Source organism: Bubalus bubalis, chromosome 18 (genome assembly GCF_019923935.1).
Source record: "Bubalus bubalis isolate 160015118507 breed Murrah chromosome 18, NDDB_SH_1, whole genome shotgun sequence".
Taxonomy (NCBI): domain Eukaryota; kingdom Metazoa; phylum Chordata; class Mammalia; order Artiodactyla; family Bovidae; genus Bubalus; species Bubalus bubalis.
The window spans coordinates 48365284-48385631 of record NC_059174.1 but is presented as its reverse complement, the minus strand read 5'-3'; the positions used below and the strand labels follow the sequence as shown (position 1 = coordinate 48385631).

Sequence of the window (20348 nt, the reverse complement as noted above, 5' to 3'; positions counted from 1 at the left end):
GACACGACTGAGCGACTTCACTTTCACTTTCATGCATTGGAGAAGGAAATGGCAACCCACTCCAGTGTTCTTGCCTGGAGAATCCCAGGGACGGGGGAGCCTGGTGGGCTGCCGTCTATGGGGTCGCACAGAGTCGGACACGACTGGAGCAACTTAGCAGCAGCAGCAGCAATAGCTAGAAACATGACTGCATCTTGGAATACTTAAAATTTGGGGAACTTCTAGAACATTTGTAGTAATAAATGTCCGACAACATTGTCCATGTCACATTTGGCTCCATATTAATTCCCCTAGTCTGAGTATAACCTGATGAAGGGGTTCTGGAGAATATGAGGGGTGGGGCCAGAGGGGCTGGCTAGTAAATTGGTTCAAGGCCGAGGGAGGAGGGGGCCTGACAGTGAGAAGGGAGCGGAGGGGTAGATTGGATAGTCAGTGAGAAGGTGGGGCAAGGGGCGGGGCCTGGTGGACGGTGCTAGTATTAGGGAGGGGCGGCCTATAAAAAGGGCAGACTTGGCGCTGGAGGCTCAGAAAACAAGGTGACCGGCTAGCCCACCAGGAGCACTGGCTGAGATGCAGGGTATGACTCTGGGGTCTGCGAGGCCACGGGGGTGGGCTGGGTGGGGGTTGGCTGCGCTGTGCTGTGCTTCCTGTGGAGGAGAGGGTCTGTAGTAGTCGGCTGGCAAAGCATGGGTTGAGAGTCTGGGGACTTGAGGATGGGCCTGGTGGGGGTGGTGAGGATGGAGAGGCAGCTGGCAGGGTTTGGGAATGGCACTCTTGGAGGGCAGCTGGCGGGGTCTGGCCGTCGGAGCTGCAGGTCCCTGACATTTGGACACTGACTCTCCCGCAGCGGCAACCAAGCCTGGAGAGGAGACCATGTGTACCTCAGCTTCCAGAAACTGGCCAGTCAGTGTTTGCTCTCTGAAGCCTGAACCCAAGGAGACGCCAGGCCCGAACCAACTGCCGATTGAGATGCTCCGGGAGGTGCTGAGCTACCTGCCTCCACGCATGCTGATCCGGCACTGCCGCCCGGTGTGCCGGCGCTGGCGAGACGTGGTGGATGACTGGGACCTGTGGCGGAGCATCCTGCCCTGGAAACACCCCAACCTGTGGCCCGTCATCCGCACCTGCTTGCCCCCTGCTGACAACCCAGGGCCCTGCATCCTGGGCCGCTTCTGCGAGCGCAGACCCATAGGACGCAACCTCCTCCGGAGCCCTCGTGGCCTAGGTGGGGAGCCCAGGAAAGAGGTCTTACTCCAGGGAGAAGGTGGGAGGGGCCAGACGCATGGGGCGCTTGGACTCCGTGAACCGGGTGGAACTGGATCCCAAGAGACGAGCGGGAGTTTCCCCAAGGGAAACCCCCGGGGAGACTTAATACCTGGGCAGGTGAGTTGGCAAGGAACTTGGGCACTAACTGTTTTCATTTAACAGGAGGCTTCCAGAAATGGACCGTGCTGAGCCGTGAAGATGACTGGAAGGAGGAGAAGGAAAACTTGGAGGTCATGCCGAGGGCCTATATGCAAACCAGCTTCCTGTCTTCCTACAGGTGAACGTCCCTCTTCCCCAAGGGCCAGAGCTGTTGTTGAGTACTTGCCCGGTTCTCACTGACCTTTCCCCCTCTTTCCTAGGAGGTATCATAAGAAGCAGGTGTTGGACCTGGAGAAGGAGGGTCTGTGGCGTGAACTCCTGGATAGTGGAAACATTGAGATCTGTGTCTCTGACTGGTGAGTGTCATGACAAAAAACGGCCCTTCGGCTGATCACTGATCTTGGCTTGAAATTTTTTTAATTTCTAATTGTGTTCTTTGTATGTACCTGTGTGCAGTTGGCACAGAACAGTATGAATGGCAAATGAGAATAATATAAAAATGCATGAATATGACATTAGGACAAAATTCTCTGGGAGAAGTAGAATGGACTTCTATGTCTAAAGAAGTGGGGTGATGGGAAGTCTCTGTAAAACGAGATAACTGTGTATTTACACCAGTTATTACTCTTAATTATTTTTACATTTTTAATTTCAATCACCAAAAAAGCACGTATCTTGGTTGTGCAATGCAGTGAATTATCACAAAGTGAACACATTCATTTCAATCAAGAACAGAACATTGCTAGCAAACCCCGCCCCCATCAGCCCTCATGCTCTGTTCCCCATCACTTTCAACCCAAGGGTAGTACCATCCTGAATTCTGTTGCCATAGATCAGTTTTGTTCATTTGGACATTTAATATATATGGAGTTGTACAGTATATAGTATATGTCTTCTTTTAACCAATAACATGTTTGTAAATTCATCCCTAATTGTATGGAGCTGCTGTTACTTTACTTTCACTGGTTTATAATATCCCATTACAGGAATATACCATAATTTAGCCATTTACCACTGAAGGACATGGGATATTCTGTCTTTGAATCTTGTTGGATATCCCATCACTAATTTATGTAGATTTCTCTATGCTGTGCTGTGCTCAGTCACTTCAGTTGTGACCCCATAGACTGTAGCCCACCAGGCTCCTCTGTCCACGGGATTCTCCAGGCAAGAATACTAGAGTGGATTGCCATGCTCTTCTCCAGTAGATTTCCCTGGATCTGTTTAAATGATAGGAAAGAAAATTGTATCTTAAAAACATCACCATTGTACACATTAGAAGTCACATCTTTTGCCACCAGTGGAAAAATCTCATCACAGGATGAGAAATAATATGGGAGGAAGTACCTTGAAGAGCATGGCTCTAGTTCATTACTTCTGAAATGAATGTGCATGCAGAGTGGCTGGGGAGCTTCTTTAGTGTAGACTGATTCATTGGGGATGCAGAGGGGCTGAGCTCCAACATGACACCGATGGTGGAAGTCCTGGGGACCACAGAACTATTTTGCACTTGCATGCATGAGAAAGCCATTCAGATGAAGCAGGTAGACCCCCAGCGAGATGGGAAGGCAAGTTTAACCTTCAAGTTTTCCCTTCTCCCACAGGCGGAACGACCGACAAGGAATTGACTGCATATATCAGCTAACTGTCCATCTTCTAGATGCCAACCAGGCCATCCTGGACCATTTCTCTCCACTGCCTTTTCCCATCCGGCGTGGTAGAAACAGTGTCTCTTCTCGGGTGAGTCTCTGCAGGGGTGTGGGAAAGGACAGTGGGGCTTATGATGATCTACAGCTGTGTAACAAATTGCCCTCAAATATAGTGACTTAATAACAACAGCACTCATTTCATCACGTTTCATGGTTTCTATAAAGAGGGCTCTGCTGGGAGTTTCTGGCTCCGGTCTCTCAGGTAGTTCCCTTCAGACACTGGCTGGAGCCAAAGGGCAGGGTGGGCTGTGAGTGTGTACACAGCAGCTGGTGGCTGGCCAGGCAGCTCTGGGTTTAGTCTCAGAGCTTGGCCTTGGGATCTCCCTGTTTGCTCTAGCTGGGGCTTCCTCACAGCATGGTGGCTTTGGGGCAGGCAGCTGCTTTCTGGTGGCTCAGGGCTCCATGAGGCTGCTGGAGAAACTAGCAGAAGCTGCATTGCCTCTGACCCCACAATGGAAGTCACTTGGTGAAAATCACTCAGCATCACTCCCACCACTTTCTTGGTTACAGTGAAACCCTCCCAGATTCAAGGGGGTGGGAATTAGACTCCACCCCTGGGTGAGGAGAGGCATGATTCTAGAAGGACATGGGGAAGTGGAGACATTGTTACAGCCATCTAGGGAAAACATCACCTGCCAGAAGCTCTAACTCAGCTTTTGAAAACACACTGAAAATTAACCTATTTTTCTGTCTACAGGCCAGCCACGTGTTCTCCAACATCAAGGAGGGCGTTCGCTTTGTGTCTTTTGAACGCCACATCTGGGACTTGGAGTTCAGACATGAGCAGTATGGAGTCTGTCTGATGAACTCCAGTGTCATCGTGCAGGTCTGTCTACCCTAATCAAGGGCTGTCCTTGAAGACCACCTGACCTTCCTTCCAGGAGCTGGGACTAGTGGCTGAGCCATCTCAGTACTTGGGGACTTGTAGCTGCCTGGCCTCTGGGAACCTCATGAATCCAGTCAAAGCTTCTACTGGGCCCTGTCTTTAAATTCCGGAAGCTACAAGAAGAAAGCTCTTCCATCAGATTTATTGGCTGCTGCTACTCGAAGACAACTCCTGTTCTACCGAGTGGAGGTCCATGGGTGAACCCGTGAAATGCTGTAGAGGGACAAGGCTCCTCACCCTCCCCCGACGCCAGGCACCTCTGGTTCAACCCACATGCCCTCTGCCCTCGTCTCCTCCTGGTTCTGCATCAGAAGCTTTATTGGTCCCATGTAGGAAGCCCTCTCCTCGTATCTAGAAGCTCATCCCCATGGCTGAGAAAATTCCAGCCCCCACTGGTGGTGAGCTTAACCTCGTGGGGTTTCAAGACTGGGACTAGGACTCAGAGCAGAAAGTCAAACTACCTCAAAAACTGTTTGGAGGCAGAGGGTCCTGCCCACCCTGTGAACAATGAAGTCGTCCCCTGAGCCCACCCCTACCCTGGATTGTATTGTATGTAAAATTACTTTGTAATTTTGAAATTCTTTTCAAATATGGAGAAGATAATTAAGGAACATCTTTTAAATCATAGGTAATACATATAACTTTGCCAAAAGTGTCTCAGCTCTTTTTTAATAGAAAAACATTGTTAACTGCATTGGTGACTACTTGGTTCAGAGTAAGTTTCAGTTGAGGAAAAACTGTGCAGAAGAAAGCATCAAGAGAAGGTGTTCTCCACTGGAAAGAATGGAAGTCAGAACCCTATTTCCCAAGCCCCAAGGAAATCATGGGGTCAAAGGTTATCAAGCAGCATTAAGACTTAGGCCTGTGGTGGACCCGGGCACCGTGTCACAGGGACACCACATTTGTGACATTCTGGCCACAAGGGTGAGAGAACCATCCAACGGCAGGATCTGGCTGCCCCCACCCCAGTCCAGGGGCCATGGCTGCCCCCTCCCTGCTACAGGATCCCTAAGGAGCTCCAGGTCTCCGGATGGAAAGCAGTTGAAGCCGCTGCTGCCTTTGATGTGTCCACCCTGAAGTGTCCCCCCACCTGCAGAAGATGGGACACACCCTGAGGGGAGGGTATTTTGTCAGTTTCATTCTAAGGGGAGTAGACAGGTTGAAACAGACCTAAGAGTTGTGACCACATGTAACGTGGGTCCTGAAGGATCTTGTGTGGTCCTTCCTCCTGCTCTAATGAGCTCTATTGCTCTGGCCTGGGTCATAGTTAGGACAGTTTAGCTCTGGAGAATATTTTGGGGTCAACTGGAGGAATTTGGATATGAGGAATATGAATCAGGCATTTACAGAAAATTAAAGGTGGAGACAATTGCCCTAAAGAAAAAGCAATCGCTGGTCCGGTGGTTAAGAGTCTGCCTACCAATGCAGGGGACATGGGTTCGATCCCTGCTCCAGGAAGATTCCTCATGCAGAGGAGCAACTAAGTCCGTGGCCACAACTACTGAGCACATGCTCTGGAGCCTGTGCTCCACAAGAGAAGCCACCATAGTGAGAAGCCCACGTACCACAGCTAGAGAAAACCCGCACAGAGCAACAGAGGCCCGGTACAGACACAACCGATGAACAAGAAAAAGGAAAGGCAACCATAGAATTTAATTTGGACATACAAATACCCTTCTATTTTTATTGTCCATATATGCGTATGTGTAAGTATGTACAGGCTTCCCAGGTGGCACTAGTGGGAAAGAACCCACCTGCCAATGCAAGAGTCGTAAGACTCAGGTTCAATCCCTGGGTCTGGAAGATCACCTGCAGGTGGCATGGCAACTTACTCCAATATTCTTGCCTGGAGAATCCCACGGACAGAGGAGCCATTTGGGCCACAGTCCATTGGCTACTCACAGAGTCAGACACAACTGAAATGACTTAGCACACACCCATGTATGTAGGTATGTGTGTGTGTGTGTGTGTGTGTGTATATATATATATACACACACTATATACATAGATATATGCATGTGTGTATGTGTATGTATATATATGTGTGTGTGTATATATATATACACACACACATATACCTTTTTAGGCCACAACAGCATGAAACTAGAAAACTACAGGAAAAATAATTGTTCCATGGAAGCTAAACAACATGCTAGTTAAAAAAAAATGATGGGTCAATGATGAAATCAAAGAGGAAATTTAAAACTATCTTGAGACAAATCACATTGAAAACATAACCATGCAAAATCTATGGGATGCAGCAAAAGCAGTTCTAAGAGGAGCATTCATAGTGATGCAGGCTTTCCCAAAAAACAAACAACCAGCAAGCCCTGACATAAACAACCTAACCCAGCACCTAAAGAACTAAGAAAAAGGAAGACTAAAGAAAGCCTAAAGTCAGCAGAAGGAAAGAAATAACATACACTTTTTCAAAGAATAAAAATAATAAAATCAAGAGCCAGTTTTTTGAAAGGGTAAACAAAATAGACAAAGCTCTGGCCTGCTCTCCAAGGAGAAAAGCGAGAGGACCCAAATAAATAATATAAGAATTCAACAAGAAGAAATGGGGCAAAAATGGGAATTCCCTCATGGTCCAGCGGTTAGAACTCTGTGCTTCCATTTCAGGGGCACCAGTTCAATTCCTGGTCCAGGTACTAAGATCCCACATGCTGGACTTCCCTGGTGATCCAGTGGTTAAGAATCCATCTGCTAATGTAGAGAACATAGATTCAACCCCTGGTCCGAGAAGATCCCACATGCCACGGAGCGCCCGAGCCCATGAACCTCAACTACTAAGCCCATGTGCTGCAACTTCTAAAGCCTCCTGCCTAGCGCCCACGCTCCGCAACAAGAGAAGCCACCGCTGTGAGAAGCCCACGCACTGCGCACAAGAGTAGCTCCTGCTCTCCGCAACTAGACAAAGCCTGGGCACAGCGGCTAGGACCCAGCACAGCTGAAAAATAAAGTGAATAAGCTTCCAAAGAAAGAGGAGAAATAGCAACGGATATTACAGGCATTTTTTTTTAAATTAAGAGAATACTATGAACAATTATATGCCAACATTTTAGACAACCTAGAAGAAATAGACAAGTTTCTAGAAACATACAACCCATACAACAAAACTGAATCAGGAAGAAATAGATAATTTGAATAAACCTATCACTAGAAGTGAAATCGATTTTGCAATTTTAAAACTCCCTGCAAACGAAAGTCCAGGACTGATGGCTTCACTTGGGAATTCTACCAAACGTAAGGAGAACCTTTACGGATTGCTCTCACACTCTTCCAAATAACTGCAGGACAGAACACTCTCAAAGTCATTCTATGAGCCACCATCACCCTGATACCAAAACCAGATAAAACCACTCCAAAAAGGAAAACTATGGACCAATATCTTTGATGGATATAGATGCAAAAATTCTCAACAAAATACTAGTAAACCAAATCCAACAAAGAGCATACACCATTATCAAGCTGGGTTCATCCCAGCATCACAAGGATGATTCAACATATGCAAGTCAATCAACGTGATACACCACATCAACAAAGGACAGAAACCACGTGATCATCTCAATAGATGCAGAAAAAGCATTTGATAATATCCAACATCCACCCACAATAAAAACTCGTGTCAAAGTGAGTATAGAGGGATCACATCTCAATATAATTATAGCTACTTACGACAAATCTACAGTCAACAGAATGCACAACAGTGAAAAATGAAAGCCTTCCCACTAATCTGAAACAAGATATAGAGGCCCACTCCCACCACTTCTATACTACATTATATTGGGAGTCCTAGCAACCAGGGTGAGACAAGAAAGGACATCCAAATTGGAAGAGAAGAGGTGAAGCTGCCTTAAATGCAGATGACATGCTACTATATAGAAAAAGCATTAAAGACTTTACACAAAAATACTGGAACTGACAAACGAATTCATTGAGGTAGCAGAATACAAGATTAACACACAGAAATCTGTTGCATTTCTTTACCCTGACAATGAAATATCAAAAAGTGGAAAAAAAAAAAAAAAGCCCTTTTAAAATTTCCACACAGACAACCCTTGTGATCCACTGGTTAAGAATTCACCTTGCAATGCAGGGGACAAGGGTCTGATCCCTGGTCAGGGAACTAAGATCCCACATACCTCAGAGTAACTAAGCCCACAGGCAAGTACTGAGCCGTCACACTCCGGAGCCTGTGAGCCACAATTAGAAAGCCGCAGCAGAGATTCTGCATGCCACAGCTAAGACCCAACACAGCCAAGTACATAAATATTTAAACAAACAAAAAATTCCATCAAAAAATAAATACCTTAGAAATAAATTTGACAAAGGAGGTGAAAATCTTATATGCTGAGAACTATAAAATATTGATAAAGGAAATTGAAGGTGATTCAAAGAAATGGAAAGATATCCCATACTTTTAGATGGGAAAAAATGAATATTGTTAACAGTATTAATGTTGTAATATTTTGATAGCACCATCCAGAGATAAGGACATATATTTTTAATGTACACACAGACATTGGGCTTCCCTGGTGGCTCAGACGGTAAAAAATCTGCCTGACAATGCAGGAGACCTGGGTTCAATCCCTAGGTTAGGAAGATCCCCTGGATAAAGGCATGGCAACCCTCTCCAGTATTCTTGCCTGGAGAATCCCATGCACAGAGGAGCCTGGTGGGCTAAATCCAGGAGGTCGCAAAGAGTCAGATACGACTGAGTGACTAATACATACATCTAGATAGGCACAGACAGAGATCTCATACCTTCACTGCTTAAGTTTCGGAAAGCCTCTGTCCCTCTCCCACTTTTTTCTCTCCCTTTCTGTTTTAAACTCCACTAATTGAGCTAAGGCTGTAGTCTCAGATGATGTGGGCTGTTTTACCTTTCAAGGACATACCAAGAGTTATAACTTTAAGGTTTCTCCTAGGAGATCGTTGACTCTCTCAGGGTCAGAATTTTGAAAAGGTGTTTTATCAAGCTGACTTTCTCTAAATGTCAAAAAAAAGCTCCCTCCTGGCCATTTAAGAGTTAAGATAAGTGTTCACGAGCACTGGCTCTGTTCCAAATGTACATGAAGCCAGATGGAGTTGGAGTGAGTGACTGCCCATCTGGGAGCTTTCCTCCTATCGGAAAGCACGCACAACATTGACCAGAGGGAGGAATCCAGGACGGCTCTCCCCTAGGGGGCGCTGTCCCGAGCACGGCTTCCGAAAAGCACTCCCATTACTGTGACATAAAAGGAGCCCTAACTTTCTCAAAAGGCCCCTGGGGGGCGTTATACTCCTTCCCCTCCTGGAAGCCATTACTCTAAGAGCATTATCTTCTAGGTGGAAAGCCCTTTTGGCACACAGTTATATTTGTTTTTCTTCTTAATCAGCATACTCCATGAGATATGATTCCAAAAATTAACGGTGATGGTCTCTCAGGAGGAAATTGAAGAATGGAGACGCAGACTTGCTTGTCAGTATTTTCCCTTTGAGCTTTACTTGAAGATTTTTTTACCGATTTTTTCAAACCACTTTTTAAACCCCTGATTGGATCCAATCAATTTTCATAATCTCATTAGCAAACAGATTACATCAAAAAAATAATGTATTGCTATGGACAGAAGCAATATGAACTCCTTATTGCCAAATTCAGACTTAAATTGAAGAAAGGAGGGAAAACCACTAGACCATTCAGGTATGACCTAAATCAAATCCCTTATGATTATACAGTGGAAGCGAGAAATAGATTTAAGGGACTACATCTGATAGATAGAGTGCCTGATGAACTATGGATGGAGGTTCGTGATATTGTACAGGAGACAGGGATCAAGACCATCCCCACGGAAAAGAAATGCAAAAAAGCAAAATGGCTGTCTGAGGAGGCCTTACAAATTGCTGTGAAAAGAAGAGAAACGAAAAGCAAAGGAAAAAAGGAAAGATATAAGCATCTGAATGCAGAGTTCCAAAGAATAGCAAGACGAGATAAGAAAGCCTTCCTCGGCGATCAATGCAAAGAAATAGAGGAAAACAACAGAATGGGAAAGACTAGAGATCTCTTCAAGAAAACTAGAGATACCAAGGGAATGTTTCATGCAAAGATGGGCTCGATAAAGGACAGAAATGGTATGGACCTAACAGAAGCAGAAGATATTAAGAAGAAGTGGCAAGAATACACAGAAGAACTGTACAAAAAAGATCTTCACGACCCAGATAATCACGATGGTGTGATCACTCACCTAGAGCCAGACATCCTGGAATGTGAAGTCAAGTGGGCCTTAGAAAGCATCACTACGAACAAAGCTAGTGGAGGTGATGGAATTCCAGTTGAGCTCTTTCAAATCCTGAAAGATGATGCTGTGAAAGTGTTGCACTCAATATGCCAGCAAATTTGGAAAACTCAGCAGTGGCCACAGGACTGGAAAAGGTCAGTTTTCATTCCAATCCCAAAGAAAGGCAATGCCAAAGAATGCTCAAACTACCGCACAATTACACTCATCTCACACGCTAGTAAAATAATGCTCAAAATTCTCTAAGCCAGGCTTCAGCAATATGTGAACCATGAACTTTCAGATGTTCAAGCCGGTTTTAGAAAAGGCAGAGGAACAAGAGATCAAATTGCCAACATCCTCTGGATCATGGAAAAAGCAAGAGAGTTCCAGAAAAACATCTATTTCTGCTTTATTGACTATGCCAAAGCCTTTGACTGTGTAAATCACAAGAAACTGTGGAAAATTCTGAAAGAGATGGGAGTACCAGACCACCTGACCTGCCTCTTGAGAAATTTGTATGCAGGTCAGGAAGCAACAGTTAGAACTGGACATGGAACAACAGACTGGTTCCAAATAGGAAAAGGAATACGTCAAGGCTGTATATTGTCACCCTGCTTATTTAACTTCTATGCAGAGTACATCATGAGAAACGCTGGGCTGGAAGAAGCACAAGCTGGAATCAAGATTGCCGGGAGAAATAATAACCTCAGATATGCAGGTGACACCACCCTTATGGCAGAAAGTGAAGAGGAACTAAAAAGCCTCTTGATGAAAGTGAAAGTGGAGAGTGAAAAAGTTGGCTTCAAGCTCAACATTCAGAAAACTAAGATCATGGCATCTGGTCCCATCAGTTCATGGGAAATAGATGGGGAAACAGTGGAAACAGTGTCAGACTTTATTTTTGGGGGCTCCAAAATCACTGCAGATGGTGACTGCAGCCATGAAATTAAAAGACGCTTACTCCTTGGAAGGAAAGTTATGACCAACCTAGATAGCATATTCAAAAGCAGAGACATTACTTTGCCAACAAAGGTCCGTCTAGTCAAGGCTATGGTTTTTCCAATGGTCATGTATGGATGTGAGAGTTGGACTGTGAAGAAAGCTGAGTGCCGAAGAATTGATGCTTTTGAACTGTGGTGTTGGAGAAGACTCTTGAGAGTCCCTTGGACTGCAAGGAGATCAGACCAGTCCACTCTGAAGGAGATCAGCCCTGGGATTTCTTTGGAAGGAATGATGCTAAAGCTGAAACTCCAGTACTTTGGCCACCTCATGCGAAGAGTTGACTCATTGGAAAAGACTGTGATGCTGGGAGGGATTGGGGGCAGGAGGAGAAGGGGACGACAGAGGATGAGATGGCTGGATGGCATCACTGACTTGATGGACATGAGTCTGAGTGAACTCCGGAAGTTGGTGATGGACAGGGAGACCTGGCGTGCTGCGATCCATGGGGTCACAAAGAGTTGGACACAACTGAGCGACTGAACTGAACTGATGGACAGAAGGGTGTGGTTTCTAAAGTGTGAAAGAGTGAGTTGTTTGGCCGTGTCCAACTCTTTGCGACCCCGGGGACTGAGGTGGTTTCTAAGATTTGCTTCAAATCGCTCAGGGGGAGCAAGTGAGAGGGTGTAGAGATGAAAACAGATTGGCCAGGAGTGAACTGTTGGAGCAGGGTGCTCCTTCCATTCTTCCAATTTGGGACATGTTAGAAAACCTCGGCAGTAAAAGTCGCATTGAAAATGTACACTTTGAAAAGAAATTTGTTTCGTATAAGAGTCAATCCATGTCTCAGAATTCAGGGTCTCCCACCCAGACTGCTGATGGCCTCCTTTCCCCTTTCCTGCTCGATTTCCCATAGCACTGACCACCTTCCAACGTACGAGGTCATTTCCATGTTCAGTCTATGTTCATGATGGCCCATGTGAATCACAGTCTGATTTCATGCTTATTTCATTTGTTAAAAATGTTTTATTCTCTTCTACATTTGTGGAGAGGATTGGAGGAGAAGGGTGGCAGTGGGGGAGGGCGGGGGGAGGGTTTTATTGGTCGCAATCCTTGGCATGCAGGGATCTTAATTCCCTGACCAGGGATCAATCTCACCCCGCTATAGCGGAAGCTCAGAGTCTTAACCCCTGGACTGCCAGGGAAATTCCAGGGGATTTTATTTTTTACTGATTTCCCAATAGTATCTAATTTGCTTATCATGCCTCCTACTTAACATGTCTCTCCCTAGAAGGTAAGTTCCATGTGGGCAAGAATCCAGGTCTAGTTCTACTTGCTGATATTGAAATTATATGTGTAACTCCCCTTTTATTTTTATTGGATAGAGTCAGTATACAGATTAAAACTAAAGATTCTTGAGCCAGCCTGAGTGAAAGTCGCTCAGTCACGTCTGACTGCTTGTGACTCCATGGACTATACAGTCCATGGAATTCTCCAGGCAAGAATACTGGAGCCATTCCCTTCTCCAGGAGATCTTCCCAACCTAGGGATTGAACCCAGGTGTCCTGCATTGTGGGTGGATTCTTTTACCAGCTGAGCCACCATGGAAACCCAAGAATACTGGAGTGGGTAGCCTATCCCTTCTCCAGCAGATCTTCCTGACCCAGGAATTGAACCAAAGTGTCCTGCATTGCAGGCAGATTCTTTACCAGCTGAGCTACCAGGGAAGTCCTCTGAGGCACCTGGTTAGGTTCAAATCCCAGCTCTGCCACCTACCAGCCGTGTGACCTTGGGCAGGTCACTTGGCCTCAGTTTTCTGAGCTGTGAAGTAGGGACATAGCCATATCTACTATTACCCTGATTGATAATAAAAGACTCCATGAAGGTGGACTGGGGCTTCCCCAGTGGCTCAGTGATAAAGAATCCATGTGCCAACCAGGAGACATAGGTTCCATTCCTGGGTTGAGAAGATTCCCCTGGAAAAGGGAATGGCGGCCCACTTCAGTATTCTTGCCTGGGAACTCCCATGGACAGAGGAACCTGGCAGGCTGTAGTCCATAAGGTCACAGAAGAGTTGGATACGACTTACAACATGACTAAACAACAACAACAGCCCTTATTTAGGGAGTCAAATGGAAATGCATTTGCTTCCTGCTGGAGCCTGTTTTCTCCTGTGCAATGTGGTTTCTGAGTTAGTGATATTGGGTACTTAAAGGCGATAAGAATTTTATGCGACCTAATGAATAGGAAGCCTCCGACTCAGATGTCTGACCCAAATAACAGCAATTGCTCAGCACCAAAGGCCTTTTTTTTCTTTTTAATGGCAAAGACCCAGAAGCAGAAGAGATTAAGAAGAGATGGCAAGAATACACAGAAGAATGTTACAAAAAAGCTCTTAATGACCCAGATAACCATGTTGATGTGGTCCCTCACCTTGAGCCAGACATCCTCAAGTGTGAAGTAAAGTGGGCCTTAGAAAGCATTACTATGAACAAAGTTAGTGGAGGTGATGGAATTCCAGCTGAGCTATTTCAAATCCTAAAAGATGATGCTGTAAAAGTGCTGCACTCATTATGTCAGCAAATTTGGAAAACTCAGCTGTGGCCACAGGACTGGAAAAAGTCAGTTTTTCATTCCAATCCCAAAGAAAGGCAATGCCAAAGAATGCTCAAATTACCATACAGTTGCACATGCCAGCAAGATTATGCTCAAGTCCTTCAAACTAAGCTTCAGCAGTACATGAACCAAGAACTTCCAAATGTACAAACTGGATTTAGAAAAGGCAGAGGAATCAGAGATCAAATTGCCAACATACACTGGATAGAGTTGATATACAGATTAAAAGCAAGGATTCAAACTCAGGGAGATAGTGAAGACAGGGAAGCCTGGCAGTTCATGGCGTCGCAAAGAGTTGGACACAACTGAACAACGACAATTTATTCATTTATTTTTGGCGGTGCTGGTTCTTCGCTGCTGCGCATGGGCTTTCTCTAGTTTCAGTTTTCCAGCTTCCTCATTGCGGTGGTTTCTCTTGTTAGGGTGTGTGGGCTCTAGGGCACACGAAGACCTCAGTAGTGACTACATGTGGGCTCAGTTGTAGTGGTGCTCAGGCTTAGTTGCGCTTAGGCATGTGGGATCTTTCTAGACCAGGGATCAAACCCGTGTCCCCTGCATTGGTAGGTGTATTCATAACCACTGGACCACTGGGGAAGTCCTGCAACCTGGTTAGGGACACTCCAAGGGGTCACTGGCGGGGATGACGATGACAAGACTGACTACTTGAGCCAACCCCTCCCTCCTCCAAGGCGTTTCTTCAGTTGAGTAGCTACCCCATGGTCCCAATACAGCCCAATGGAGGGATTTTCTGGAGATCACCCAGGGAGGAAAGGGAGGGGCAGGCTTGTAAGTACAAGCAGAGGGAGGAGGGGCAGGACAGTGAGAAGGGAGGGGCGGGCAGAGAATATGGAATCAGAAAGGGAGTGGGAGTGGGTGGGGGAGGGTGGTGCTGGGTAGGAAGAAAGGAGGGGCCAGAGAATAAAAAGGGCAGATGTAGAGATGGGGGTACCTGAAGCTTGGCTGCCTGCAAGGAGCGATGAGTGAGATGGAGGGTGGGGCTCCTGGGCTGCACGGCCCCAGAGGCGACTGGGTGGGGGGCGGCTGTGGGGCGCACGGTGGCGAGTGGAGTAGATGGGAGTCTGGCAAGGACAGCTTGAGAATTAGGGGACTTGAGGACAGGGCTGGGGGTGATGAAGATAGGGAGGCAGCTGATGGGGTTTTGGGGAGTGACAGCCTCGGGGTGTGGCTGGTAGGGGCGGGGCTGGTGGAGGCTGGAGGTCATGGAAACTGACGTCTTGACACCCGGTCTCCAGCAGCGGCAGCCTGGCCTGGCGAGGACGACCTGTGGGCCTCTGGGGGCCTGCCCGCCAGTGTTGCCACTCCGGACACGGAACCCGAGGAGGTGCTGGACCTGAACCGACTGCCCAACGAGCTGCTCCAGGAGGTGCTGAGCTACCTGCCCCCAAGCACGCTGCTCCGGCACTGCCGCCGGGTGTGCCGGCGCTGGCGAGACGTGGTGGACGGCTGGGACCTGTGGCGGAGCATCCTGCCCTGGAAACACCCCGACCTGTGGCCCGTCATCCGCACCTGCCTGCCCCCTGCTGACGACCCCGGGCCCTGCATCCTGGGCCGCTTCTGCGAGCGCAGACCCATAGGACGCAACCTCCTCCGGAACTCTCAGAGCTCTCGTGGCCTAGGTGGGAGCCCAGGAAAGGGTCCTTGTGGGAGCATGTGGGAGGACGCGAAAGGGGCAGGCATGGGAAAGACGAGAGGCCTGTACCTGGACGAGTGGGCTGGCGGGGAACTCAGTCACCAACCTTTTTTTTTTTTAATGGAAGGATTCTTGAACCGGATGGTGCTGACCGCAGGGGCTGCCCGGGGTGCAGAGGAAAACGCGAGGGTGGGCCCGCTGATGGCCTATAGACAGAGATGGTTCCTGTCTACCTACAGGTGATGTCCCTAGTTCCCCAGGGTCGGGCGGTTGTCGAGTACTTGTTTGGTTCTCATTGACCTTGCTCCCTCTTTCCTAGGTGGTGTCAACAGAAGCAGGTGTTGGACCTGGAGAAGGAGGGTCTGTGGCGGGAACTCCTGGATAGTGGAAACATTGAGATCTGTGTCTCCGACTGGTGAGTGTGGTAACAAATACAGCTCTTTAGCTGAGCATTGGCTTTGGTTTGGGTGACTTCATGTAGGTCTCCTAACAGCCCTTAGATAAGCAGCAAGATGAATGACTTCATCACCATCAGAGCTTTAGTACTTAGCAACATCCTCTCCCTGAACCCTCTCTCAGCCCCCAAAGGGACCTGGATTGGAAGATGCCTGGTTGGATCCTAGCAGAGGACTTGGGTCCAACTAAGTCTAGTCTGTAAATGAAATGCTCCTTGGTTCAGGAGGGGACGAGACAGAAGAGTTGTCTAAGAGGTCAGATTCTGGAACCAGACCTCTCACACTCAAATCCCAGCTTCCTGGCTTTGTGGCCTTGGGCAAGTCACAGTGTGCCTCCATTTCCCTATCTTCATAAGACAGGGTTATATATCAGCCACAAAGCCAGTTGTTTCAGTGGAGAAAAAGCTGTAGAGAAGAGTGGCTTTTTAAAAAAATATCTATTTGCTTTACTGTGCTGGGTCTTAATTCCACCATGAGGGGCTGGCATGTAGGATCTAGTTCCCTGACCAGGGATCAAACCCGCCCGCCCCCACTTAAGAATCCAGAGTCTTAGCCAATGGACCACCAGGGAAGTCCCTCGGTCTTTATTTTATTGTGTTATTTACTTATTTATAGGGTCTGCTAGGTCTTTGCTGCTGTACGAGACTTCTCTAGCTGTGGCGAGCAGGGGTTACTCTCTAGTTGCAGTGCCCAGGCTTCTCATTGTGGTGGCCTTCTCTTGTTGCAGGGCACAGGGTCTAGCGCTCAGGCTCAGTAGCTGTGGTGCACGGGCTTAGTTCCTCTGTGGCATGTGGGCTTTTCCTGGATCAGGGAGCAAGACCCTGTCTCCTGCATTGGCAAGCTGGTTCCTTACACACTGAGCCACCAGGGAAACCCTCACCCAAGTTTTTACTAGGCCTTTATCATGTGTTAACCTCCAGGTCAATTCATATTCCGAACTTCATGCTAAGTCACATTGTTGATCTGGAGTGGCTGGCCTCCGTTATGTGACTATAATGGAGGATGTGGTCAGCCCCAACCATTTCATATTGACAGGCCATTTGTGTGTGTGTGTGTGTGTCTGTGTGATTGGCACAGAACAGTATGAAAGGTAAGTCAGAAGAACACACAAATATATTAATACAGAATTAAGACAAAATACTACAGGAAGAAGTAGAATGGGCATCTGTTTCTAAGAAGTGGAGTGATATGAAGTCTCTGTGAAAGATAGTTGTTTGTGTGTTTGTATAGTCTATTACTCTTAATTTTTTAAACTTTAATTTCTTACATCAAAACATAGCTATCTATTTGGAGGTCATTTCTTTGAATGTTGCTGGATAGCCCATCACCACTGTATTTAGGTGCCCCTGAATCCTGTTACACAACTGATAAAAAAGAAAAATTGTACCTTAAAACATTACCATTGTATACATTGGAAATGACATCTTGGCCACCACTGAAATGTATTATAGGATGAGAAATAAGACAATGGAAGGAGGTACCTTGAGGCTTCCCAGATGGCACCAGTGGTAGAGAACCTGTCCGCCAATGCAGGAAATATGAGACATGGGTTTGATCCCTGGGTCAGGATGATCCCCTGGAGGAGGGCATGGCAATCCACTCCTGTGTTATTGTGTGGAGAATCCCGTGGGCAGAGGAGCCTGGAGGGCTACAGTCCACAGGGTCACAAAGAGTCGGACACAACTGAGTGACTTAGCACGCACATGCACCTTTAAGCCTGGGAGTCTAGGTCATTCCTCCTGAAATGAACGTGCAGACCAGCTGGGGAGCGTGCTTAGTGCAGATGGATTCAGTTAGACATACAATGGGGTCAAGCTGGCCCGTGACAATGACGGTGTCAGTTCCCATGACAACATTTGGCACTTGTATGCATGGCAGGCCCTTTCAGGTGGAGGCAGGCAAACCCCCAAAGGGATGGGGTGACCAGTTCAGGCTTCACAGTCTCCCTTCTGCCTTAGGTGGTTCGAAGACCGAGACGCTGACTGTTTATATCGGCTAATTGTCCAACTTTTAGATGCCAACCAGGCCGTCCTGCATCACTTCTCTCCTTTGCCGTTTCCCAGCGATCGGTTGGGCAACGGTTTCTTCTTTGAGGTGAGTCTCTATGAGGGCTGTGGGAAAGGACAGTGGAACCTATGATGACCTATGGCTGCATTAACAAATTGCCCTGGAATTTAGTTGCTTAATATCAACAGCAGTCATCTTATCTCCTCTCATAGTTTCTATGAGGATGATTTTGCTGGGAGTTTATGGCTCTGGTCTCATGTCGTTCCCTTCAGACACAGGCTGGAGTTGAAGGGCAGGGTGGGCTGTGAGTGTGTACACAGCAGCTGGTGGCTGGCCAGGCAGCTCTTGGTTTAGTCTCAGAGCTTGGCCATGGGATCCCCCTGCATGGTCTAGTTGGGCTTCCTCACAGCATGGCGGCTTCAAGGCAGGCAGCTGCTTCCTGGTGGCTCAGGGCTCCACCATGAGGCTGCTGGAGAAACCAGCAGAAGCTGCATTGCCTCTGTGATCCTGCTGTGGAAGTCACTTGGTGAAAGTCACTCAGCATCACTCCCACCACACTCTTGGTTACAATGAAACCTGCCCAGATGCAAGGGGGTGGGAATTAGACTCCACCCCTGGGTGAGGAGTGGAATGATTCTAGAAGGATGTGTGGAAGTAGAGACCTGGTTGCAGCCATCTTAGGTAATACCATCTGCCAGAAGGCCCCCAACTCAGCTTTTGAGGGGAAGGCCATGGCATAGTGGGACTTAATCTTTTTCTCTGTCTACAGGTCAACCACGTGTTCTCCAACCTCAAGAAAGGTGTCCGCTTTGTGTCTTTTGAACACTGGGTCCGGGACTTTGAGTTCTCGTGTGAGCAGCATGGAGACTATCCATTACACCCGAGTGTGACCGTGCAGGTCTGTCAGGCACTACCTGATCATGCCTTTCAGGCTCTTGGACCCTTGGCCGAGCCATCTCAGCGTTAAGGACTTGTAGCTCCTGGCCTCTGGGGATCTCGTGAATCCAGTTGAAGTTTCTAAGGGGCCCTGTCTTCAGGTTCTGGAAGCTACAGGAAGAACATTCTTATATCAGATTTACTGGTTGCCACTGCTCTAAGGCAGGCACTCTTCTAGTAAGTGGAGACGCACAGGTGAAGACGGAGAGATGGTGAGAGGGCTCCTCGTCCTCCCCCCATGCCAGGCCCTCTGGCTCAGCCCCTGTGCCCTCCGTCTTCATTTCCTTCTGGTTCTGTGGCAGAGGCTTCACTGGTCATGTGCAGAAAGCCCTCTCCTCATGTCTGAAGTAGAAGCTCATCCCCATGGCTAAGAAAATCCTAGCCCCCAACAGTGGTGAACTTAACCTCATGGGGTTTCAAGACTTGGACCAGGACTCAGAGCAGGAAGTCAAACTGCCTCAAAAACTGTTTGGAGACAGAGGGTTCTGCCCACCCTGTGAGCAATGATACGGTCCCCTGAGCCCAACCCTACCCTGGATCCTATGGTGTATAAAATTATTTTGTTACATTTTGAAATTCTTTTCAAATATGGAGAGAATAAATCAAGAACATATCTGCCAATCATAGGTAATAAATGTAATATAATCTTGCCAAAGTGTCTCAGCGGTTTTTAATAGCAATACAGTGTTACAGCCTGGGTGACTACTGGATTCAGAGTAAGGAGCTGTTTCAGTTGAGGGAAAACTGTACAGGAGGAAACATCTAGAGACGGTATTCTCCAGTGGAGAGAATGGCAGAGTCAGAACCTTATTTCCCAAGTCCTGACGGATGCTAAAGCTGAAACTCCAGTACTTTGGCCACCTCATGAAAAGAGTTGACTCATTGGAAAAGACTCTGATGCTGGGAGGGGTTGGGGGCAGGAGGAGAAGGGGACGACAGAGGATGAAATGGCTGGATGGCATCACCCACTCGATGGACATGAGTTTGAGTGAACTCCGGGAGTTGGTGATGGACAGGGAGGCCTGGCGTGCTGCAATTCATGGGGTCGCAAAGAGTCGGACACGACTGAGTGACTGAACTGAATGGAAGGAAATCATGGGGTCACAAGTTATCAACCAGGGTTAGAAGCCTTGGGCAGGCAGTGGATATGGGCACAGTGTCACAGTGACACCACATTTGTGACATTCCGGTCATGAGGGTGAGAGAGAACCTTGCAACGGCAGGATCCGGCTGTCCCCACCCCAGTCCAGGGACCATGGCTGCCCCCTCCCTGCTGCAGGTTCCCTAAGGAGCTCCAGGTCTCCGGATGGAAAGCAGATGAAGCCGCTGCTGCCTTTGACGTGTCCACCCTGAAGTATCCCCCCACCTGCAGTAGAAGATGGGACACACCCCAAGGGGAGGGTGTTTGGTCAGTATCATCCAAAGGGGAATTGACAGGTTGAAACAGACCCGAGAGTCAGGACCACATGCAGTGTGTGGTCCTGGAATAGATACTGGTTCAGACTCAACTCTGGAGGATAT

At 47.6% G+C, this 20348-nt stretch overlaps 2 protein-coding genes across 2 annotated transcripts; both read left to right on the top strand.

Moving 5' to 3' along the window:
• Positions 1–497: 497 nt before the first annotated feature.
• LOC112580117 (F-box only protein 27-like) lies at positions 498–4612 on the top strand. Its single transcript, XM_025268272.3, has 6 exons — positions 498–577; positions 848–1225; positions 1429–1543; positions 1626–1721; positions 2970–3105; positions 3772–4612. The coding sequence occupies exons 1-6, from the start codon at positions 571–573 to the stop codon at positions 3913–3915; spliced, it is 876 nt and encodes a 291-aa protein (XP_025124057.3). The 5' UTR covers positions 498–570; the 3' UTR covers positions 3916–4612.
• Positions 4613–14699: 10087 nt separating this feature from the next.
• Positions 14700–19482, top strand: LOC102396720 (F-box only protein 27-like). Its single transcript, XM_044931846.2, has 6 exons — positions 14700–14770; positions 15032–15415; positions 15557–15668; positions 15749–15844; positions 17843–17978; positions 18661–19482. The coding sequence occupies exons 1-6, from the start codon at positions 14755–14757 to the stop codon at positions 18856–18858; spliced, it is 942 nt and encodes a 313-aa protein (XP_044787781.2). The 5' UTR covers positions 14700–14754; the 3' UTR covers positions 18859–19482.
• The last annotated feature ends 866 nt before the right edge of the window (positions 19483–20348 follow it).